Below are 24643 nucleotides of genomic sequence, written 5' to 3' on the forward strand. Positions count from 1 at the left end.
AGAGGTAAAGTTTTGGGGCCTAAGGGTTTGGAGGCCATGTGGAATAGGGGCCAGACAGACCTGGTTCTTTTTTTTTTAGCTGTGCCAAGCGGCATGCAGGATCTTAGTTCCCCGTCCAGGGATCGAACCTGGGCCCCCTGCAGTGGAAGCGTGGAGTCCTAACCCCTGGACCGCCGGGGAATTCCCCAGACCTGGTTCTGATTCTGCTTTTACTTGTGTGTCCTTAAACTCTCTGAGTCTCAATTTCCACATGTGTAAAACTGAGGAGTAATCCTTTCTCTGTGTTACAGGCAAAGCTGTTGAGAAGATTTACTGAACACATGGATGTGAAAGCACTTTGAAAACTGGCACGGGCATGCTGAGGGATTATTAAGTCATGATAATAACAATGACAGTAACTGAGAGGTCACAGCAGCCTGGAACCAGGCCCCTGGAGCTCCTGGAAAGGGCAGAGTGAAGGGAGCCTTGCCGTCCCTGACTACAGAAGTTCTGGGGTTGGTCCCACTCTTGGAGCTACCTCAGCAAAGATCTGGATTGCTGGAGAGGGATTCATCCCAGTCCACAGAAGGAGAAACTGGGCCAAAAGAGGTTGAGGGCCTGTCCTGAGCTACAGATCCAGGAACAAGAGGCCCGTTGGACTGGAGCCATTATGGCCTTGGTTTTCCCCTCCTCTGGATGGGAACGGCTCAGAGCTGGGGCCCAAGAGACCATGGAAGCAGGAAGCCCTCCTTCATTGTGGTACAGTGGGAACCAAGGCCCCCAGGTCCCCATTATCCCTCCTCGTGGGCTAGCCTCCCTGCACTCGCCCCTCCCTGAAAGTCCTCCCACATTCCTCCAGGCAACAGGAAACCCCAGCTGCAGCCCAGACTTCAAACGGCTCCTCCCTCTGGGCAGGGGGTGTGGGAGGAGAGGCCAGAGGCCAGAGGGCAAAGGTCAGCTTTGTTCCTGCCCGAGGTGGTGAGGGACCCAGGGGGAGAGAGAGGGGGGCAGGGTAGAGCCCTTGACAGCCACACTGCGTGTGTGTGAATTCCTGTGTCCATCAGGGTGTGCATGGTTCTCACTGTCAGCCTGTGTCTGGGGGTAAATGTGTGTCCTTGGTTTCCTTTTGGCTCGAGGACCATATGTCTGAGTGTATGTCAGTATGTGTTTGTTTGTCTGGGTGCTCAGCCTGGGGTCCCACTGACATGTCTGTAGGTGTCATCATGTGTGTTGATATGTCTGGTTCACAGGCCTGCCCAAAGCTCTGTGTGACCTGGTGTGGTTCTTTGTGTCCAAGAAGGGTGTTCCTCTCCCACCTCTTCCCCTCCCATCCTTCCTCCGTGTTGGTCACCACTGGGCTCCTTCTGGAAAATGAATCTGACTCTGTTATTACCCTGCTCAAAACCCTTCACTGGCTTCCGTGGCCCAAGGTTTGGAATCCTAGCCCGAGGGCAATGGCAGACAAGACCCCCTGCCTACCTCGTCATCTTCATCTTTAGCCACTGATTCCCCTCAAATTTTTCACTCCAGTCACACCTACTTAATTGTAACTCTCTGCACGGTCCCATTTCCTGCCTCTGAGCTACTTAATTCTGTCAAGTCTGGAATACCCGTCTCTTGCTTGCTTCTTTCTTGCTAGCAAACTTTCACTCCTTTTTCAGGTCTCCGGTGGTGAAGCAACACCTCCACTGAGAAGACTTCCCCCTAACCAATTGAGTTAGGACCCTCCCCTGTTCTCCTACATCTTCTGCCTGTGCCTGTCCCCTTCACCCTCACCATCATTAAATTGTGAGATTTCTGAGAGCAGGAACTGTACTGAATTACTGTCTCTTCCATTCTGATGGATGGGGAGGCTCTGAAGGGACCTGGTCCTCCTGTCTCGGAGGAAAGTTTCCTGCAGTTTTGGATGTAGTGCCCAGAATGACCACTAGAGGGAGTATGGACACCACTGCAAGACCATCCAGGCTCTGTGTGTGTGTGTGTGTGTGTGTGTGTGTGTGTGTGTGTGTGTGTTCCACTGCAAGACCATCCAGGGTGTGTGTGTGTGTGTGTGTGTGTGTGTGTGTGTGTGTGTGTGTGTGTGTGTGTGTGTGTTTGTGGTGTAATGGATGTGGATGGCCGGGTGGGAGGGAGGCTTTGATACTGTACCTGGGAGAGAACTCCTGGAGTGGATAGTGGGTCCACCCAGCTCAGAACTGGAGCAGTGGGATCCAGAACAGACTCATCTCAATAGGTCCTGGGGCACCGAGATTTTTTCTCTCTGACTTTTCTCCACAACTCAGGGACCATAACCCTTGGTTTTCTGACCCTCCTACCTCTTGCCTCTGACCTTCCAGCCATCTTCTTATATGCCTCATCTTTTCCCTCAACCCTCCCATACATAATTATTTGCTCTTGCCTGACTTGGCCTTGCTCTCCCATACCTCTGGACCTTTGCACATGCCATTCCCTCAGTGGGAGATGATCTTACCCTCTGGCTGCTTCATCAAGCAGACTTTTCTTTCACCTCCTCCAAGAAGTCTCCCTTGGCTTCCAGACTGACCTTGCCCCTAATTGTTGTAATTGTTTACTGTTCTGTCTCCTGGACAGGACCAGCCTACAGGAGACATCAGTAGACATGTGTGAAATTAATAAATGACTTGGATCTTTTTTTAAAAAAAAATTTTAAATTATTTATTTATTTATTTATTTAATTTATGGCTGTGTTAGGTCTTCGTTTCTGTGCGAGGGCTTTCTCTAGTTGCGGCAAGTGGAGACCACTCTTCATCGCGGTGTGCGGGCCTCTCACTATCGCGGCCTCTCTTGTTGCGGAGCACAGGCTCCAGACGCGCAGGCTCAGTAATTGTGGCTCACGGGCCTAGTTGCTCCGCGGCATGTGGGATCTTCCCAGACCAGGGCTCGAACCCGTGTCCCCTGCATTGGCAGGCAGATTCTCAACCACTGCGCCACCAGGGAAGCCCAATGACTTGGATCTTTTACGAAAAGAATCCTCAGCACATATGGGGCTACCCCCACCCCCTATCCTCCCTGGCCCTGACTCTGGTTTAGTATTATACTTTCCCATGCTGCTCCATCAAATAAGGCAATGTGACACAGAGGGATGCATAAGACTTTGAAGTCACACAAACCTGCATTCAAATCCTGACTCTATCATCCAGCTGGATGACCTTGAGCAAGCGTTGTAGTCTTTCAGAGTCTTTGTTTCCACTTTTGTAAAACGGGAATAATCATACTTCTGCACTGCCTCATGGCGAGGCTCAAATTAGACGAGGCACGTGAAACACCCAGCATTAGTCAATTAGGTGTCCTCCTCCCCCACCATGAACTTGGAAATAAAATTGCCCTCTGAGTCTTAAGCCAGTAAAATCATGCATCACAGAGGAGAAGAGCCAGGTGGGGGAGTGAATGCGGCGAGAGATGGTTTTGTAAATGACTGAAGAGTTTTGTGAACGGTGGAAACCGCAATCAAGGTGACCCGCCTGTAATCTCAGGGAGGCAGGGCGAGGATGTGATTGAAATTGAGAAAACAGAGGCCTAATCAATTGCATTGTGCTCTATCTGAAGGGAACAGAAGGATGCACAGAAAAGGGGGTGCAAGGGAGAATTCATTCGGCTGCACCAGAGGGAGGGACAGGGAACCAGTAGACATAGGGATTCCAGGCTCAGGTGGCTCTGGTTTCTGCTGAGGAGTCATGGGGGCCTGGTGGACTCCAGGTGGCTCACTGCCCTGCTGGGCCTCCATTTAAACTAAATGGACATCCAGGTGCCAGGCAGAGCCCCTTTGGGCAGACAGGAATAGTCTGGTCCCAGGAAAAGACTCTAGAGACTGAGAGCACTGATTTTGGAGTCAGAGGACCGGGTTCAAGCCCCTGCTCTGCCATTATGTCCTATAATCTATTTACTTCACTGTGCTTCAGTTTCCTTATTAGTAAAATCAAGATATAGTAGCCCTCACCTTATAGGGCTCTGTGCACTTAGTAGGCTGCATGCACTTAGTAGGATGTCTGGCATAGAATAAATGATTTGTAAGTGGTAGTGACAAAGACAGCTAACATGTATTGTGCATTTATTTCCATTTCAAAGATGAAGAAATTGAGGCTTGGAGAGATTAATAGCTTGCACTAAATGGCACAGCTAGCAAGTGGTAGAGGCAAGATTCACAATACTACACTACAGCTCCAGAACTGTGCTCTTATCTGCTTACGCCATGGCAGGTGGAAACACTAGGCTTCTGGTTTATACATCAGGCTCTTGTGAGTTTGGTTGGCCAGAGACCATGGCCTTCTGGAAGCCTTGGCCCCTGAGAGTTGGAATGTACAGAGCTAAGGCTCCCACTCCTGTGACCACTTCTCTAAGCAGCCACTTGGCTTCTACCCATCTTATCGCTCCTGTTCAGCCATCCCCAGCACAGGGCTGAGCACAGGGAATGCTCCATCTGCATTGGCCACCTCATCCACTTTCCTTTAAGTCACTCAGCTTGGGGGGTTTCCAGGGACTCCTTCTACCAATATTTCGAGAGAGAAGGATCACCCAGACATCCACCTGGGGCAGATAGGATCTTTTCCCAAGGCCCAGAGGCAGCAAGGTCTGGTAGTAGGATCATGGGCCTTGGTGTGAGACCTGGGTTCAAATCCCAGCTCTGTCACGTATATCTGTGTGACCTTGGTACATCATGTAACCCCTGGGCCTCAGTTTCCTCATCTGTAAATGTGGGGGGGGGCTAATCATAGAACCAGATTCAGGAATGGGTTAAATGAAAAGATGGATGTAAACCCATCTGGCATTCAGCTGACACTTAATAAATGAGTTATTATTACTATTATTTCTCCCCAGCCTGACTGTGAACTCTTCTAGGACAGGGACAGGTCTTGTTCATTTCTGTGTTCCCAGGGTCCTGCCTAGCAAAGGGCCCTTCACAGAGTCAATGCTTAGTCATTGTCTGCCAAGCGTAGCAGTGATTGCCAGCCCCCAGACTCTTTCCCCTGGCCATTCCCTTAGTAAGTCAGGGGTCAACAACTTCCTGATGGGAGAGGTGGGAATCCTTATTCCCTGTTCGTCTTGTTTCCACCCGGAGGCACATCAGCTGCTGGAGTCTCTCAATGGGGGAGCCAGGGGGTGGGACAAATCTTCATTGCAGGGTACATGGCAGGCTGTTAAGCACCCCCCTCCCTGTCCACTGCATGCCAGTAGGAGCCCCCAGTCATTGTGACTAACAAAACTGCCTCCAAACCTCTCCAAAAGCCCCCTGGGGGCACAGTTGCCTCAAGTGAAATCCAATGAGCTAGACTCTCAGGCCTCTCCCCACCCACCCCTTGTCCCTTCTGGGGAGCTGCAGAGGGTCCACTGTGGTCTTCCCCCTGCCCCACTGGGGGAGGCCTGAGGGTCTGCTGTGGTGCCTGTGATGAACAGTAAATCTGCTGAAATCAAGTAAAGAATTAGCAAAACCACTGCATGCAGATTGAAAGCCACATCAGTAATGAAGGAGATATTTTGATCTGCAGTTACCTGTCTTCTATATCCATCTCTCAACTCGCCCTAAACTCACATGAGGATGAGCTTCAGGACTTTGGGGTGTCCTAGAACACACCTTGGGTGCCCTGTGCTTAGTAGGCATTAGGGTGCTCTCTTACCTCCCCTGCCTCCCAGCAGCCAAAGCAACCCCACTCACCTCCCACCGACCACCATCCCTCCCACAGGAAGGGATTTTCACGGCTCAAGGATTCATATTGTCACTTTTCTTATTTACAAAATCAGTAAACACACACATGATTCAGAGAGGTGATGAGCCCTCAGCAACACTCTCCTTCGCCCTGGGCTTGGACCTCAGTCCTGGACTACAGAATCCACCCAGCATGAAAGGGATCCGGCAAAGACTTTCCCTCTCTTTGTAACATACAGACATGAGAGAATTGAGTAGGAGGTGAATTCTGGGGGCCAGGACCAGGGTGGGATGACAGGGCAGGAAAGCAGGGACAGGAGATAAGTGAGGGAAAGGATATACAGTTTTATAAATAACTAGACAAGATCTGAGCATTTCTTTTGTGGGGGAGTGCAGACAGGAAGACTAGAGGCATGCAGAGGCAGAAGTGGGAAGGGGAGAAATAGAGCTTGGGGCCAGAGTTGGTGAGGGATTATCTCTGAGCCTTGATTTGCCCCATCTTTAAAATGAATGAGTTGCCCTAGATGATGCCAAAGCAACTTGCTTGCTCTGACATGCTAGGACTCTATAGGGTTCTAGGCCTGGGGGGCTTTGGGACCAGAGCCCTGGGGATTGGAAGGGCTGGTGAGCACCCCCAGAGAGGTGGTTGATGCCCAAACAGGCTATGTCTCATCCCCAGGCTGGTACTGGGGTTCTGTGGAGGTGAAGTAGTCCTCCAGGAAGGACTGCAGGTAGTCGAAGGTAGGCCTCTCCTCTGGGTCCAGACGCCAGGTCTGTTCCATGACCTCGTACAGGGATGCTGGGCAGCCTGGGGGGCACGGCATGTGGTAGCCATGCTCCACCTGTTCCAGCACTTCCCGTTTATTCATGCCTGGAGGGTGGGGCTCTGTCAGTCAGGGGGCCTAGCCCCTCCTGAAGAGGCAACCAGGAAGAAGCCCTTCCCATGACCACCCTTCCACCTCCCCACCTCCCAGCAAACCTGGGTAGGGGACTCGGCCCTTGGTGATGAGTTCAGTGAGCAGGATCCCAAAGGACCACACATCTGACTTGATGGTGAATCTGCCAAAGAGGGCAGCCTCTGGAGCTGTCCACTTGATGGGGAACTTGGTCCCTGGAGAGATTGGGGGAGAAGCGAAAGTTAGTGCAGAAATCCCTGGGAACAGCTGGATTAAGAGAATGGCATCTTTAGGACTGGGGCCCGTAAGCACAGAGGTCTCTGGACATAACAGAAAAGACCTGGTATCTAGCCAGCACTTGCTACTGTGTCTAGTATAGTACCGGGCACTTTACAAACATTGTAATAATTCTCATCATAATAATAGCTAACACTTGTATAGCCTTTACCACGTGCCAGGCACCATTTTAAGCGATTTACATGCATTAATTCAATTAACTTTCATGAAAACCCTGTGAGTTTTATTACTATTTTTTTTTACTATTACTATTATTATCCCCATTGTACAGAAGAGGAAAAGGTGGCACTGAGTAGTTAATAACTTGCCCAAATCACACAGCTTGTAAGTGTCTAGGATTCATACCCAGGCATTCTGGCTACAGCATTTTCGCTATTACACTCTATGGTCTTTCACTTGAGATTTATAGCAGTGCCTTGCACATAGTAGGTGCTTGATAAATATCTGTTGACTTACTGTTGTCTGAATATTTTCATTGAGGATTTTATTGTGAGAAAAGACAGCTCCCAGAGAGGTTAGGTGACTTGCCCAAGGCCACACGGTTGGTAAGTGGAGGAGCTGGGTTTGAACCCAGAGTTGCCTCTTACACTACCTCAGAGTGGGAATATCCCGGATGGTCTGCGGGGAGGTGGGGCCCCATGGCAGCCCCTTGGTGCACTGGGGAGCTCTTGGAAGGTGGGGTGAGGCAGGGCACCTTGCTGGGGGTTGTACTCATCATCCTTGATGAGACGGGCCAGCCCAAAGTCAGCAATCTTGCACAGCAGCCGCTCCCCGACAAGGATGTTGGCTGCCCTCAGGTCTCGGTGGATGTAGTTCATGCGCTCCATGTAGGCCATGCCCTCAGCTACCTGGGGGCGAAGGTATAGAGAGATGGGAACACCATGGTTTGCGTGAGGGATCATTTGAAAAACCCACTTTCCAGACTGGGGCTCAAAGAGAGGGGCAGTGCCCTGCCTCAGGTCGCACAGATTATCCAGGGGCTGGGGCTGCACTTCCAGGGGTAGGCTAGGCGTTTGAGGACACAGGGATTTGTGGAAGATAATAGGAGGGGCTCTGAGAGATAAAGGCTGTTGTCCCAGTTTACCTGGGCTGCCATGTCCACCAATTGGGGCAGCCTCAAACCCTGGCCCTCCCGGTCCTTGAGGAACTCCAGCAAGCTACCTGGGGAGGAGAACTCAAAAAATCAGCATCAACACACTACTCCCAGCTCCAGGCTTGCCTTCTCTCGCTTGGCCTCGCCCCTCTCCATGACTCCTCTCACATAGTTTGACCCCACCCCCTTGCTCCCAGGCCTCTCACCCTAGATCCGCCCCCACTCAGGATTCTGCCAGGTGCCTCAACCCCTCACAGATCTCGCCCAGGCCCTACTCTCACAGACACCCTGATTCTGCCCACGTCTCGTTTCTTCTCTTCCTCCATCCTCCCTAGACAAGCCCCACTAAGACTCTGCCCCAGATCCTTTCTCATCACAGATCCCGCCTTCACTCGCCCAAGCTCCACCCACCAGCTGACCACCCACGAGGCTCCGCCCCGAGGCAAAGGCTCCGCCCCCAGGCCGGGCCCGCCCCGTCTAACTTGGCCCCGCCCCCACTCCCAGCACTCCTGTGTTTTCACTCATTCCGGCCCCTCACTCGGACTCTGTCCATTGTTCCTCGTCCCATCCCAAGTCGCCACCCAAGTTCCTCCCCCAGAGACACGCACCTTAACTTCGCCCCAAATCCCGCCCTCTCAGACTCCGCCTCATGACCCCGCCCCTCACCGTGGCACAGGAATTCTGTCACGATGTAGATGGGCTCCTCCGACACCACTGCGTACAGCTGCACCAGCTTGTCATGGCGCAGCAGCTTCATGATCTGCGCCTCCGCCAGGAAGGCCTTCGGGGACATGGTGCCCGGCTTCAGCGTCTTCACCGCCACCTTCGTGCTGCCGTTCCACATGCCTGTCGGGCAGAAAGGCTTGTCAGGACCGGCTCGCCGCCGTCCCAAGCCCTCGCCCCTGCCTCGGGCCCCGGCCCCCGCTCCCAGGACCTCCGTACCCAGCCACACATCCCCGAAGCAGCCGGTACCCAGCCGCCGCTCGAGCGCGATGGAGCTGCGGCTGATCTCCCAGGCGTCCTTGGCCAGGCCCAGCGTCTGCGGCTTCACGATGGTGCAGGCCGCTGTGAGCAGGTGGCACAGCCCATCGTTCACCTCTGGGCAGTGGGGGATTGGGAGGTTGGAGGTCAAAGGCAGGCCAGAATGGCCCACACATTCCTCATCCCACCCCAGCCCCCAAGATCAGTTATAAGGAACTAGGACACAGCTGAGGTCACAGGCCAGGGCAGAAGGCAACCTGATCCACTGAGTAGGTGAACATGTTGGTGCCCAGGGAAGGAGGTGGCACCAGAGGGAGAGATGATCCCTGAAAGGATTGGGGGCCTTCGCATAAGAGCTGGCGTCCATCTGGGCCTTCCCATAAGAGGTGGCCTCCAGCTGGGCCTGACAGGTAGAAATGGATTTGGGAATTCCAGACAATGGTGTGGACATGAAGCCCTCACCCTTCCACAGACCTATCCTTCGCCTAACCAACCAAAGCGGAAACCAGGCATGGATGCAAACCTTCCCCTCAACCCCACAGCCCATCCTTCAAGTCAGGTCCACTCAGTCTCCTACCCAGCTCAGACATTAGAGGGCATCCTTTGGCCATGGACAGCTTCATGCCTCAGTTTCCTCTGGAAACCTACAGAGCAGGATCTTGGGCTGGGAGCCCAGATATTTGGGTTCTAGTTCTGGTCCAGCCACTACTGCTTTGGGAGCCCCTTCCCTTCTCTGGGCCTCAGTCTCAGCCGATTGGTTCAGGAATCTGAAGCACACGCCAGCCTTGAGGGCTGCCCTCACCAAGGTAGTGCTGCACCAGCTCCTGTACCGAGTCGAACTGAGCCCTCGTGGTGATGTAGTAGCCGCCTGTGTCCAGCTTGCGGATCTTGTAATGCTTCACGTGATCGCCTCTGGCCTGGTCCCAATCCCGGATGGATAGGGAGAAGGCGCCTGTGGGCAAGGGTCACCTTTGGGCCTGCTTTCCTCCTCATACCCAGTCTGGGAGCCCAGAGAGGCCCAAAAGGCTGGGGACTCTGAGGTTGGATGGCCACATCCCTTGAACCCAGTTCCAGTTTTAGCTCTGCCCCTCCAACCCTGTCCCAGTCGTGGCCCTGTCCCAAGTCCCACCCCACTGCTCCTAGCCTCCCCCTAATGGCTAGGCTTCCCTGTTGGATGGGCAGTGGCACAACCCCACCTTTGGTGGTCTCGCTCTCTCGAATGAGAAAGGCCCCCCGGGGGTTCCCCAGGGAGAGCAGCTGCCTCTCCGCGTCCTTCCTCCCGATCTTTCCAAAGTACCACCTGTTGGGAAGGGCAGGCAAGAGTCAGATACACCCAGTTCAACCCCCAACTCAGCCTCCTGGGAAAAGTCACCTCACTAGCCAAGATTCAGCCTGATTAGGAGGATCACAGAGAAGGCGAATGTAGAATGCCTGGTACACAGAAGGTGCCCAAGAAAGGTTAGACTTCTCTTCACTCTCTGGGTTTCTCTTGAATTTAAATTGCTAGAACCCCAGTCATCAGTGACCTCATCAGGGTCCATCTCACTACCGCTCCTTCCATAGGCTCATTTACAGATGAGGAACTTGAGGCACAGAGAGGGGAACTGACCTGCCCACAGGGCTGGCTGATGAGCTCTACCTGAAATCCTTCGCCACCGACCCTACTTCTTTTCCCACCATCGCAGGCAATCGCTCAGATTCCTGTCCCTGCACACATCTCAAACCGTTTCCTCATTTGGCGTCCAGAACGACACCCTTCCCTGCTTCTCTTCCCCTCCTTTTTTTTCCCCCTTGGCCGCACCTCGTGGCTTGTGGGATCTTAATTCCCTGACCAGGGATTGAACTCAGGCCACGACAGCGAAAGCGCCGAGTCCTAACCACTGGACTGACAGGGAACTCCCTCTTCCCCTCTTTTTGACTGCTCCTGCCCAGCTCTGACTGCTGCTTTTCCTCTACTCTTTTAAATTTGGATGTTGTTCTAAGTCTCTACTTCAAGCTCAGACCTCAAGCATTCCCGCTGTCTCTTGGATATTCTTCCTGGGACTGAACTGTAGCCTGAAACCAACTGTGAGAGTACACTGGGAGAGTCAAGGTGACCGTAGGTGTCGTAGAAGACTCAGATGTCATTTGATCACTAAATTGGCCTGTGACCGTCTTGGGCCGAATTAAAAGGAGCATAGTTTTCAAATCAAGGGAGGTGGCAGTCTCAGTGAACTCTGGGACTGTCAATCCACACCTGGGTACTACGCACAGTTTGGGGAACAGGGGAAGGCATTGGCGAATAGCGTGTCCAGGAGGGCAGGCAGGGTGGGAAAGGAGAAACTGTTGAAGAACTATGCAGACAGAACACATTCCCAAGTTTTTTCAATGCTCTGCCCCCACTCACACCCATGACATTAGCTACTTCCTTAATAATTGACATAATCATAACAGCACTTATTTTGTGTCAGGCTCTGCTGTCATACATATATGTATTCATTTAATTCTTATAACAACACTGTGAAGTAAGTACTATTATTAACCCCCGTTAGACAGACGAGAAAATTGAAATGCCTAGTGGTTAAGCAACTTACCCACAGCCACTCGACTCTTAAGCTGTGCTGCCAGAATAGGAACCCAAGCTGTCTGCTCTAAGGCATGCGCTCTTGACCATGGCACTGTTCTTAACCATGACACTGCACGGAGTGCCTCTCTGAACTTCACAACACTGCCGCCGAGATGTGGACCCCCAAACCTCTCACCTTCTGCCTCATCACCTCTCCTCTCCTCCATGCCTCCTACCACCCTCTCCAGATGAAGGCCTCATCCCATTTGAGCTCAGGACCCCGTTCACTCCCATCTGCTCAAGGACACCTCTTCCCCACCGACCAGCCCCCATCTGCAGCCTCTCCATCCCACCACCAGCCTCTACATATGCCCACATTTCTTCCTTCCCCAAAGGAAACCGTTCTAAGCTCTATCTTGCCATCAACATTCTGCTATATCTCTCACCTTCCTTCACTTGAAAAAGCACTTCACACTTGGGTCTCTACTTCCTCACCTCCCACTCCCTCCCAGGCTCTGCTGTCTGGCCTCCACCCCCACTTCATGTGGAGAGATCTCTCACCAAGGTCACCCCCATTGCCAAATCCAGTGGCAGCCTCTGACACTCCCTCTCTTGTTTCCTGAAACCTCCCCTCCGCCCTCTTGGCTGTTCTGACTTAGCCTGGCCTGGTTTTCCAACAGCTCTTTCCAAAGTTGGGTCCTAGGGCCAATCTCTTTCTCACTCTTCTCCCTCTTCCTTCACTCCCCTGTGCAGCTCTAATTATCATCTCCACGCTGAAGAGTCCTGCCACCCCAGCCCAGGTGTGCCCTCTGCAGGAGCCACAGCAAACAAACTAAGGAGCCTTAGTTCCAATGAGAATAAGATGCCCCTTCCTCTGGGCTAATTCAGGGGCATGGCTTGGCATGGGCTGGGCACCTCGCGTACAAAGCACAACCTAATCTAATTGCTGGCCGTCTCTTCCATGTGGGTGTTCCTCTCCATGAATTCAAGCTAACAAGCCCGCTCATGTATCTGTACCTGCTCCTGTGTTCCCCACTTAAGCAAATGGCACCCACTCAGTTCCTCAAGAAGGTTTTGGGTCACCCTGGATTCCTCCCACTCCCCATAGCCCAATGGCAAATCAGTCACCAAGTCCTGGTGACTCCCATTCTGCAGTCTCTCCAATCTTTACTTTTCCCATATACGTATGTATACGTGAGGCTAGATAAAGAGTTTTTATGAGCCTCAGTTTCCTCATCTGTAAAATGGGACAATAATAATATCCATAGTGTTACTGTGAGAATTAAATGAATCTAGATAGGTAAAGTATCTGTCATAGTATCTCAATTACATCAAGATACTCCATAAATGATACTTCCCTGATTCCTTAATAGAATTAATTCTAAGTAATGCCCCTTTCCATCTGTTTAGCACTTTACAATTTTTTTTAAAGCTCATACACTGTTGTTATCTCCGAGAGGCCATATATATATATATATATAAAATGCTTAGCAAATGTAGCCAGACTATCTGGGTTCAAATACCAGCTCCACCTACTTACTAGCCATGTGAACTGGGCAGGATATTTAATTTCTCTGTTCCTCAGTTTCCTCATTTGTAAAATAGGATTCTATTAGTTTCTAAATTTGTTAATGCACAGGAAGCACTTTGAATAGTGTCCAGAACATAGTACGTGCTAGATAATATTTACCTACTCTTAGTGTCATCATTATTATCTTTTTATCCTCACAAAGATCTTACAGAATTACAGGTAAGGAGACAGGCTCAGAGTGGAGCTGTGACTTGCCCAAGAGGTGGCCTTGAGTCTGGACTCCAGGGTCCTGTCTGTAAGGCTGGACTCCCCCCAACCCCTACTTACTCTTCAGCCTGGATGGAGTCCACAGGGGCCACGTAGTTGCTGGGAATGTAGCCAGTCTGTCCAGAGCTGAGGGATCGAGCCTCCCACCAGTCACCCTCGCTGAAGGCACAGAACAGGCGGCGGCGTTGGCAACCCAGCCCCTGGGGCACCATGGGGCCAGGCAGGGTCACACCGAGGGTCAGGTGGACACTGGCCCTGCCAACCCCTCACCTTGGGTACACACCCTCCCCAAGGCTTTCGTCTGTTCTGCCCCCAGCCACTGCAGCTGCCCCGGGAGCTTTTCCCCGCTGAAGGAATATGTTTGGGGACATCTGGGCCTCCTGGCTTTCTTTTCTGGCACTTCAGCTGGGCTGGGGTTTGGGCGGGCAGTGGATAGCTAACTAGGTCACTTCTCCATTAAAAACCCCTCCAATGGCTATATTTCCTTCTTGATAAAATCCAGACTCCTCAAGATGGCTTAAAAAGCCCTGCAGAATCTGCTCCCACCCACCTCTTCAGGATCTGCTCTCTCTGTTCTGCACTTCATACTGTATGGCCCACCTATACTGAACCACTTGGTGGTTTCCAGAAGTCATCATTTAGTTTCATTCTCTCTAGTTTCATTCTCTCTCGCTCTCTCTTCCTTTTTTCTCACCCCTTCTTTCAATGTCTATTCATTTTTCTAGTCTCAGCTTAGAAATCACTTCCAGAAAGCCTGCCCTGATCACTACTACCCTGGAGACCATGGTTGGTATTCTTTCTGTGCCCATAGTTCCTCAGGCTTCCCCTACATAGTAGCAATCACCCCGGCGTGTGATTGTCAAGTATCCCTCCCCAACTAGGCTAGAGCTTTCTGAGGACAAGGACCAGGTAGGATTCCTCTCTGGGTCCTGCTCCCCGTCCAGGCCATGTCCTGAGCTGGGTGGCCTGGTCACTTACATGTTGTTCAGGATGTGGAACTTCTCGCCCTTGGCGAAGGTGAGGTCATCCTCTGTTCGGGCCTCATAGTCATAAAGGGCGATGAACAGGGTCACCCCAGTCCCTGCAGAGTCAGGGCTACTCATCAGGGGGCACCACAGGGGCTGCACCCCCAGAGTCCTGTTCCACAGCCAGGCACTATGCCTCCCCACTGCTGCAGTGCACTGGATCGCAAAGGTCTTTGGAATCCAGTGGATTTCTGCTTTGGACATGGATTCAGGACACACACCTTCAAGCCCATCCCTCCCCCCTTGGGGACTCCTTGGGGAGTCGCTTCTACTCTCCTCCACCAAGCAGACTTCCCACCGGCATCTGTCATCAGAATCCTTCACTCAGACTGGGAACAGAACACTACGTCTCCCCCTCAGACTAGGGTTTCTGAGGGTAGAGCTGTACATACTCCCTCAGACTGTGCGCTAAAAGCAGGGCCGTGTCTCCCAAATCATAATGGAGGCTCCTAAGGGCAAGTCCAAGTCTCTCCTTCCCCTAGGTCCTGCCAGGGTCCAGTCAGTGCCTGACTCCAGCCCATTGGACTCACCTGAGATGCCCCTGATGGTGCCCCCGTTGAGGAAGGCGGGGCTGGCGGGCTGAGGGGAGAAGTTGTTGTAGTTGGGGATATGGGCGAAGGAGGATGCAGGCCGGCCCTGAGTAGGGGCAGGGCCATAGCGGTCTGCAGCCCCGTAGCCCCTGAAGTCCTCTTCCAGGCCAACATCCTCCTTGGGCCCCGGCTCCAACTTCTTGCAGAACACACAGCCCATTCCACGTGCCCTGCTATGGAAGGGGGGCATGCTTCACGTGGGGCCCCTGCCAGATATGCCACCCTAGGCACACATGCACGCATGCTTGCACACACACACTCACGCAGGCATGCAGCTTCCTCTCTCAGGCCTGGAGTAGGGGGTGTCCTCCCTAGTGAGGGATAAAGGTGGGGCAGGGCCACCATTGCGTCCACCCCCCCCAGCTGCCTTAGTGTGTGTGGAGAGAGTATGTGTCTCCTCCACGGGGCTGGTTTTCTGCTTCACGATGTTGCTGTGTTCATTTACATATTTTTGCCTCCTAGTGTTTCAGTGTGTTGGGTTTCTGTGACTCCGTCAGAGTGCTTGTGTGTGTATCTCTGAGTATTTGTGAGTTTGCTGGTGGGTGTGTGTCTGTGTGTGTGTGTGTATGTGCAGCCTTTTGTGAATGTCTGCATCTGTGTGTGTATGTGAGTATGTGTATGAGTGTGTGTATGTTTATTGCATGTGATGACTCTATGTGTTCATGTCTGTATGAGTATTACGTATGCGTGTGTTTCTGTGTGAGCGTGCATGTGCGTGCCTGTGTGTGTGTGACTGTGCATGCAGGTGGGTGTGTGTGAGTGGGTGCCTCTGTATCTGTGTGTCACGACTGTGTGCATAGCCCTGAGTGGGAGTATTTGTGCCTGTCTGCGTGTGTGTATCTGTGTGTGTAGGTCTGTGTAAGTAGGTGTGCGTGTCTCTGTGGGTATGTGTGTGTCTCTGTGTGTGTGTGCATGTCTATGTATCAATGCATGTTTGTGTGTAAGTGTGTGTCAGGGCTGTGTGCCTGCACCTGGAGCTTCCCTGCAGAGGGGGATCAAGGCCATTTCCTGTCGTGGGTCCAGGCTCTGGCCTTTCAAGCTGCCTCATTCCGGCTCCCCCATCTGTTACCTAGCAACAGGGTCCTTGTAGGAGGAGGGGGCTCTGAGGAATTGTGGGGCCCAGAAAGGCCACCCCTACCCCATTTCCTGACCCTGAGAGCCCTCAGTCCCCATTCCTCCCACTCACCCCTCAGGCCCCTACTCCTGGGTCAGTGGGGCTGCGGCATGGTCCTTGGGAGGGGCCAGAGACCTGAAGGCGAGACAGAGGACACGGAAGGTGAAGTCTCTGCCAGTGTTCCTGCAGCCAGATGCCAGCGCCTGTCCTCTCCAGGAAGCCAGGGGGCCTGGGCTCGGCCCTAGCGTGTCTTCTGCCTTCATTTTCCTTCCCACAGCCCCAGCTCACTTAGACATCCACCCCCAGACAGGACACACCACCACACCAGCCCTCTCGCACTCACATCCACCTGACACACCAACACATAGAGTAGCACCCACGGCAGCACACAGTCACACACCAGTACTCACACCGCACACTTGCATGAGCATGCTCACCAGCACTGCCACACACCAACACAACTAACTCTCACACGAGCCCAGGCTCTGATGCATGGTAGCACACACAGGCACACACACGCCACAGGCTGCCTCTCAGGCTAACAGACTCGTACACTCACACACTCGTATCTTTGGGTTAGACCCATGTCTGCAATAGGATTTCTGTCAAGCCCTGCTCAGCTCACTGCAGGCCTCTGGTCACTGTCTCCTAAAAACAAGCCCAGCCTCCGGGCGCTGCCTCTGTTCCCACCCTGGGCTGGGTAAACCCCGGCAACCCCAGGACTATATCTGGTAGCTGAGTGCAGGTGGACACCTACCTCCAGAGCTTGTTCTTATCCCCACATCAGGGAAAGGCCCAGGTCAGAAGCCAGAGCCACCAGGGTCCCTTGGGGAGTCCCTAAGTGAGCCAAGCCTTTCTTAGTAGCTGTGTCCTCTGAGTGACACGGCAGGCAGGTCATTGAGCAAGGGCTCTCCACGCCCCTCCAGAAACTCTGCCATTGCAACACTCAGAGAGGAACTGCTGGGGAGAGGGCTCGGTTTTCTCAGATATGAGAGGAATGGAGAGTCCTAGGGTGGGACCAACCCAGTGAACCCTGATTTCTTCCAGAGGGGCCCAAGGATCCTTGGGACAGGTGCCTGGTCTTGCCTTTCTCAACTCCCAAGTCCAGTTCCCTTTATGGATAGCCTCCCGCCTCTTCTCTATGGGTCCTGCCCCTCCTACCCAGCACTACTCACCTCTTCCAGGAAGCCTTCCTGGATCCACTGGATCCAGCTGCTTAGCTGATGGCTCTGTCACATCAGTGCCCTGACCCCCACTCTAGACCCACCAGCCTGTCTCATGCTCCACTGTAACCGTTCTCCCGTGTGTGTGTGTGGGGGGTGACACCCATGTGGTGAACTGTGAGGCAGGCTGTGGTTTGAGCCCCAAAATAGGCCCTGTTCACCAAGCCATTGCCGAGATCTTCACCTCAGGACCCCTCCCCTGGGGTGAAGCCACTGTCCGAAGGGCTACAGGGCTGGTTAGACTCAGGGAGAGAATAGACGTGGAGGTGGGGGGCATCTAGAGCCAAGGGAGGGGATTTCAGGCACTGAGGAAACAGATGGGGGTAAGATGAAAACAAAGGTTATAGGGTGAGAATGGAGGTCTTCTCACAGGAAGACACACTGCACATCTCAAACAACACAGAGCCCTACACGCAGGTCCACACGGCCCTCCCGACACCTTCTCAGACGCACACACCTCACCTCAGCTACACGTAGCGCCTCACACAGAGACTATGAGCTCCTCTGTACAGATTCACAGATGCAGACATCTGTGAATATACACACACCTTCAGCCCTCACCCATCCACACACACACACACACACACACACACACACACACACACACACACACAGAGCCTCTCCCGAAGAATAGCATATGGAGGATTGATAGCACTTCCTCTGTGCCAGCCACTGCATTAAACGCTTTATATATATTACCTCATTTTATTCTCACGACAACTCTACGAGGTAAGTATTATAATTATTGATAAGGCAAGTGAGGCACAGAGAGGTTTAGAAACTTGCCCAAGGTCACACAGATGATGTATCCTGGCGTTTGGTTCCAGGATCTGAACCACTTTTCTCCATTGCCTGGTCACAGACACAGATGATTACGGCCATTCCTGCAAGCATGCACAGGTGCATGGAGCCCCCAGAGGGAAACCCAGAGATATATGTAGCTCCCCCATCCCTGAGTCAGAGACCCACACAGAGCTCCCCTCTGTAAGAGATACAAACTTATGCAACCTCTTGGGTCCCCACTTAGATACAATGCGGCCACTTCCAACAATTCACAGGTACCTGTTACCACAATGTTTTCAAATCAGCCTAGGGGGAGCCCAGAATTCTGCATGCCTGGAGTGGAACGTGGGTTCAGAAACTGTCAGCTTCCGAGAAGGAGGCGGAAGGCTCTGTGGGCTTAGGGAGAGCCCTGGCAAGGCAGCGGGGGCAGGGGTGAGGGTATCCTGGTATACTGACTCTTAAAAGAAAAGGGGGAAAAAGGGCCCTGATTTGTAGCAGTTGCTGATTTTCATGGTGTAAATGTTCCCATCATGGATGATTTCAAGTTACCGAAGTAACTTCCTGAACGCTGGGCTGGAAAGAGATTCGCAGAATCAGCTCCCAAGAGCCAGTACCAGCTAGCTAGCTCCAGCATATCACTGCCAGAAAGAAACAAAGAGAAGAGACAAACAGACAGAAATGAGAGGTAGAGAGACAGAGAGGGACAGAGACGGAGAAAGAGAGAGGCAGAGACAGAGAACTAAAGAGCTAAAGATAGGAAAAAGAGAAAGGGAGCAGGTAGGGTCCTCTCTGCTTGGCATCTGCATGAAAATAGCCCCCCAGGACTCTTTGTCCTCGCCTAGCTCTGATCTCAACTACCAGCCACCAATTCCTAGGAGGGTAATTTGACTTCCTAGAAGTCTGGTGGGGGGGCAATAACTATTAGTTTTAAAATGCTAATTTTTTAAACACCTACTCAGTGCCTGACACTGTGCCAAGCAATTCCCATGATTGATCTCATTTAGTGACCCTATAAGGTAGGTTTTATTATTACCCCTATTTTACAGATAAGGAAGCTGAGTCACAAAGGTGTTAAATAACTTCCCTAAGATTAGTTACATAGCAAGTAAGGGGAAGCTAAAATGCAACCCCAATCAATTTGGCTCCAAAGCCCGTCATAAGCAATGTTGTATTTTGAAGTCCTTGTGAAAGCAATAATGTATGTACCTTAATGAGCACCTACAGTGTGCCAGGCCCTGTGCTACATGACCTGAATTCTCACTACAGCCCAGCGAGGGGAAGTGACCTGCCCAGGGTCTCTCAGGCAATCACTGATTTTCATAGCTCTTAGAATCTGAATCCAGGTCTCTCTTTTCTCAGCGCTGATCTAGGCTGCCTGCTAACACCAGAAAGGCACTAGCTCAGAGAACGGCTACAAGTGTTCTGGTCGCTGCAGGGAGTTGAGTCTGTTAATAAACATGCCTCTTGAACATCTGGTTGACAGGAGTTGGCTTCCAAAGTCTGATCTGGATCAAAATCAGGTTGTGGATGTCAGAGCTGAGGTCCAGTCCTGGACCATGTTGTTCCCACCTTCAGCATCTCCCTCTGTGTGGTCCTACCCAGCTCTGGGACCTTGGGTGAATAACATGAGCCCTCTGAGCCTCAGTTTTTGCATCTGTGCCTTGTGTGCAGTTGTTGGGAAGGCTCTTGCCCAGTGTGGCTGAGTGAGGCTGAGAACCGTATGCTAGAATGGCCCCCAGGGACCATTTATCAGTCTACCTCCCTCTTGTGTGTAGGGGGGAAGTGACTTGCTGGAGGTCAAACAGTCAGACAGGGGATTCAAAGCCAGGATTATTAATTTGGGTCCAGAGTTCTGTTCCCGGCTATGCTCTCCAAAGCCTGAGCAGGAGGTCATGCTGTCCCTGACTGGTGAATGTCATATTTCCTACCCAGCTCCGGGCCAACTGATCACAGCACCCCTGCCATATGGCAGCTGGCCACCCAGCAGGGAACCTGCCTCCCTCCCACCCCTACTCCTGGACATAGGAGCCCCAGGCTCACCCATCTTTCTTGAGGTCCATACTTGCCAACGCCACATCAGGGCTTTGATGTAGACACAGGACGTCCTGTGGGATCTGAAGACAGATTTCACCTCAAATTCTACCCTGCCTGACAACTAGCTTGAGGCACTGGGCAAGTCAGTTCACTTCTCTCTGAGCTGCAGTTTCTTCGCCTAGAAAATAGGAATCTAAATCTCTACCTCATGGGGTTGCTTCTGCACATCAACTTCGGTCAAGCCCCTGAAAGCACAGGGCACTCAGTAGTTGCTCAGTGAACTTTCACTTCGGTTCCCTTCCCTTGAAGAAGCCCCCTCCAAGGCTGAGGGAGGAGGAGTGGCAAGGCTGAGAAGAAAGAGAAGTGCTCTGGGTGAGGCGGGAGGGCTGAGCTGACCCAGCTGCCTGGGGGATTTCACCAATAGGGAACTGGGACTGAACAGCAGCAGGAAACCACCATCCAGCAAGAGTTCCGGCTCCTCCTCAGGGCTCTGGGCTGGCCAGAGGCAGGCCCAAGTCTCAGTCCCGCCGCACCGCATCCCTCACCAGGGCCTGACACCCCTGATGACGGCTTCCACTCCTCACTGGGACCCTCCACCCCTCACTGGCTCTAGTGCCCTTACTGAGCCCCCATCTCCCTCACTGAGGCCCTCACCTCTCATAGAACCTCCAACCATCTCGTACCATTCCTGCTTGAGGCCTTACCACCCCCAGCCCTGAACACCCAGGGGCTAAGAAGACATACCAGAGTCTGACTCTGCCACCCTGGTAGGGCCAGGTGCGTAGAGGTGGGAGAGGGGCCACACTCACTTTACCCTCCACATGGCCCTGAGGGCATCAGCTGAATTTTCTCCATTTCTTGTGGGTAAAAGTGGTTTCTCATCTGTTGCTGAAAATCCACCCATTAGCCTCTAAAATAGGGGTCTTGAGGGAATTGAGATTCTTGGGGGATGAGAGCCATGGGTGGTCCAGGGGGAGCTGAGGGAACAGGAGCCTAGATTCCACTGTGTGGCCAGACTTCCCTGGGGTCCCATGGTAGCCCAGCCTGGTCTGCTCTGTGCAGGAAGGGCCCTGGCTCCTCCTTCCCCAGTTCTGGGGTCTCCCTACCCATCCTCCCAAAAGTCTGGTCACTTCCTTTGCCACGTCAGCCCCAGGTGGCTGCAGAGAACACCCAAACACCCACACATATGCTCACATGTTCATGCTCATTCACTCAAAGCCCAAAGCATACTCACACACACTCTCCACCCTCACTCACCGCTTCATACCCACTGGGGAGCAGGAGCCAGCCATGAAGCCCAGGAGCCCCATACCTTCTTCCATCACTCCCCTCCTCACCCGCTCCCCTCTCCGGAGGGCTACGTGGGATTTGGTAGGGTTGAGGGGGGAACGCAGGCCTCATCTCTGGCTACTTCCTTCACCACATCAGGGACGGGATGCCCTGGACTCTGGGTCCCTACTGCTGGCCTGTCAGTCCTTCACTCCCAAACCTCCGTCTTCCCATCTTAGAAGTGGGAACAGAGCCCTGCTCTCCCACCACCACGCACAGATGGAAGGATGCCAAAGGACTCAGGGATCACTGGTTTCAATAAAATGAAGTTTCAATAAAACTCATATTCTTGAACTTTGTATTATTTGGAATTGAGAACGGCAAAACTTGCTGGCAAACCAGTGCTTATACCATGAACATAAACACAAAAAATAGCAAAAAAAAGGGGGGTGGGTGGGGGACAGATCTCAAACCTGCTGCCTTTCCCAGTATGGGGCCTCAACAGACCCACAGACATTTATTTCACTAGAAGTCAGCTGTGTGCTGGTTCCTGGAGGCCCTGTCAGGCTTTTTGGTCCCGCTCCATGCTTTTGAGAAAGTGAAGGAGTGATAAGTCTTAACCCCTCCAGCACACTGGGCAAAAACTGCTTTTTGCACCTGGTTCTCATGACTGGGGATAAGGTGGGGGATGGGAGCTGGGTAGGGGCAGAGATAATGTCCTACATAATTCAAATGAGGAAAATGAGGCCCAGAGAAGCCCCATAACTTGCCTAAAGTCACACAGCAATCAAGGTCCCAGTCTGGCTAAGTCCCTGAGACTGCAGATTCCCCACCTCAGGATCCCCGAACACTGAGCATCATTGCCTTACTCCTCTATCCCGCAGGCCGCCCCCGACTGACGACCCAAAATGGGCGGGGGGTAGGGGACCAAAGGGGGCACCGCGGGCGTTGAGCCCTGTTGCAGCCAAGCGCTGGGCTCGGTCTCTCCGCCCTCTTGTTGCCATGGAGACAGCCCCTCCCTGCAATCGCGGTCAAAGGCAGGATTTCCGTCGGGGCGGCCAGCAATTCCCGGATCCCGAGAGGAACGTGGACCGAGACCGCCACCGCGGGCGGGGAGGGGGCACCCAGAGAGGCCCATCCCTGCCGAGGGCGGGGACTTCCCCAGGAAACGGGAAGCCACGCCTCCAGCAAGTTGAAGGAGTCCCCTAGCCAACCGGGACCCGCCCACCTGTGCTGGGCGGGAGAGTCTAGGGGGCTGCAGCGTGGCAGCCTCCCCTCCCTTCCCAGCTACAGACTTCGCCCCCAACTTCTGCCGATTCCGGATAGGGGGACTTTCTGGACCCCCGGAATTGCGCCCCACGTTCTGCGTCCTCCATAAATGGTTCTCCTTGACCCCTTTCTGGCAAACTCCCTCACCTGATTCTCCCAGGCCCCCCACCTAGTAGTTCCTCTCTTCCAGACCTCTCAGCTTCTCCCCAAATTCTCGCTTTCAAGGTTCCCAGGCCCTTGTGTGCGTCCCCTCAGTTTCCCTTCCCCGACTCAGCCCCCTTCCCAAATTCTATCTCTAGAGGTTCCCTCCGTTTTCCCCACCAGACCATTTTTGGGGGTCCTTTTAGTTTACTTTCCCCATATTCCCTCATCCCCCTCCCCAAATTTTACCAGTTTCACGCCCCAGGTCTCCTCAGTTTTCCTTTTTAGGCTCTTTTCAGAGTGGGGTCTCTTTGGCCTTCAACTCCCTCAACAATCCTCCCCAAGTTCACGTCCCCCCACTCTCCCGCAACCCGGACCCTGGGGCCTAGGGCGGGCTGGGGGCGGGGCACCGCCTGCCCATCCAGCCCCACCTGACTGCACCTACCTGGTCCCAGGGGACACCGCTTCTGACCGACCCCGGGGCTAGCCAGCCGGGGCTCCCAGCAGCCACAAGTAGCGACGGGGGGTGGGGGCGAGAAAACTGGGGTGCTGCCCGCCTCTGACCGCCGCCCCCTCTGGGCAGGGAGGAGGAAGCAGCCTCGGACTTCTCTTATTGCAGCCGCAGCGGCGCGATGGCGGTGGCGACGGGGAGAACTTGCAGTCACGCCCCAGCCCCAAGCCAGCTGCCCGCAGCGGGGAGGGGCCCTCAAATCCCAGGCCCTCCCGCCCCCATTTCCCACCTCCCCCCCGGGTTACCGCGGCTCGGCTTTCCCAGGCCTCCCCCTGCACCCTGGCTCCTGTCCCCAGACCTGAACCCCCAGCACAACCTTCCCAAGACCCCCTCCAAAGGGGCAGCTTCCTCACACCCAGAAGCACCTGCTCTTTTAGAATCATGGCATTTGAGGTTAGGAGGGGCTTTTCTCTGTCACTGCCCCACCCCACTTCTGCAGCTGAGAAAACTGAGGACCAGATGCGGACAGACCTTAACCCAAATTCTCACAGCCAGTTGACCTCACACTGCTGTCACCAGGGCCACTTTGGATCCAGTCACCACACCTTGCCATCCTTGGGGACTGACCTCTGGGGAGGCAGGGATCTAGGATGGTGGGGAGCAGCAGAAGACCCTTCTCTTAGGAAACTGCTTTTCAGAGGATCAGTCACTGGGCTACACTGAGGAAGCAGGGAGGTGTCAAGCCTCCCCCACACACCCAAGTTTTAGAAAAACTGAGTAGCATCTTCTATCACAGTTCCAGCCTTTCCAACGATCAGGGGTCCCTGACCTCCCCTCAACCTGGGGTTCAATCCCCCCTCCCACCACTGTTACTTCTTCAGCCTTCAGCCAGGACCAGGAGAATCCCTCCTGTCTGGGGAGGAAGAGATGTGTGTGGGAGGGCTGTTTGGTGGAGAAGTGTGTGTGTTGGGATATAGTGGGGAGGCAGGGAGCGTGTGTAAGAACAGGTGTGTGTGTGTGTGTGAGTGTGTGATTGGAGGCAATGAATGTGATGACTGCAATTTTGGAATCAACAACAGGGACACATTATGCAGGCACATGTGCTTCTGTGTAAGAGCAGGGATGCGTTTGAATGCCTGTGTGTGTCTGTGCACACGCATGTGCTCACGTGTGTCTCAATATGCTTGCGGGGTGGCAGAGAACAGTGGGGTGCAGGTAAGGATGCCTTTCTCTTAGGATAATGGGAGGAAGGATGGGGGGAGGAAGACAAAGGGGAGGAGGTGGAGGTGCAGGAACTTGGGAAGGGTGGCGTCACCCTGGCTGGACATCATCACCTCCGCCATCAAGCACTCCCTGACTGGCTATTGTCCCACCTGTTCAGTTAACAAACAAACATTTATCATTGCCTGTCAGGTGTCAGGCTTCGGGAGCACAGACATGAAAGAGACTGGTCCCATCCCTGGGGATCCCCCAATCTATCAGGCTCTGTCATCCTT

At 53.3% G+C, this 24643-nt stretch overlaps 1 protein-coding gene across 1 annotated transcript; it reads right to left on the bottom strand.

The window, feature by feature from the left end:
* Positions 1 to 5747: 5747 nt before the first annotated feature.
* FGR (FGR proto-oncogene, Src family tyrosine kinase) lies at positions 5748 to 20043 on the bottom strand. The gene is made up of 12 exons (XM_068537822.1): positions 20024 to 20043; positions 14804 to 15036; positions 14227 to 14329; positions 13309 to 13407; positions 10102 to 10205; positions 9708 to 9857; positions 8867 to 9022; positions 8591 to 8770; positions 7916 to 7992; positions 7526 to 7679; positions 6618 to 6749; positions 5748 to 6509 (listed from the first exon to the last, which is right to left on the bottom strand). Exons 1-12 carry the CDS (start codon positions 20041 to 20043, stop codon positions 6301 to 6303), a joined length of 1617 nt encoding a protein of 538 aa, XP_068393923.1. The 3' UTR covers positions 5748 to 6300.
* Between the last annotated feature and the right edge of the window lie 4600 nt (positions 20044 to 24643).

The sequence above is a fragment of the Eschrichtius robustus genome, chromosome 3, assembly GCF_028021215.1.
Source record: "Eschrichtius robustus isolate mEscRob2 chromosome 3, mEscRob2.pri, whole genome shotgun sequence".
In the NCBI taxonomy this organism is placed as follows: Eukaryota; Metazoa; Chordata; class Mammalia; order Artiodactyla; family Eschrichtiidae; genus Eschrichtius; species Eschrichtius robustus.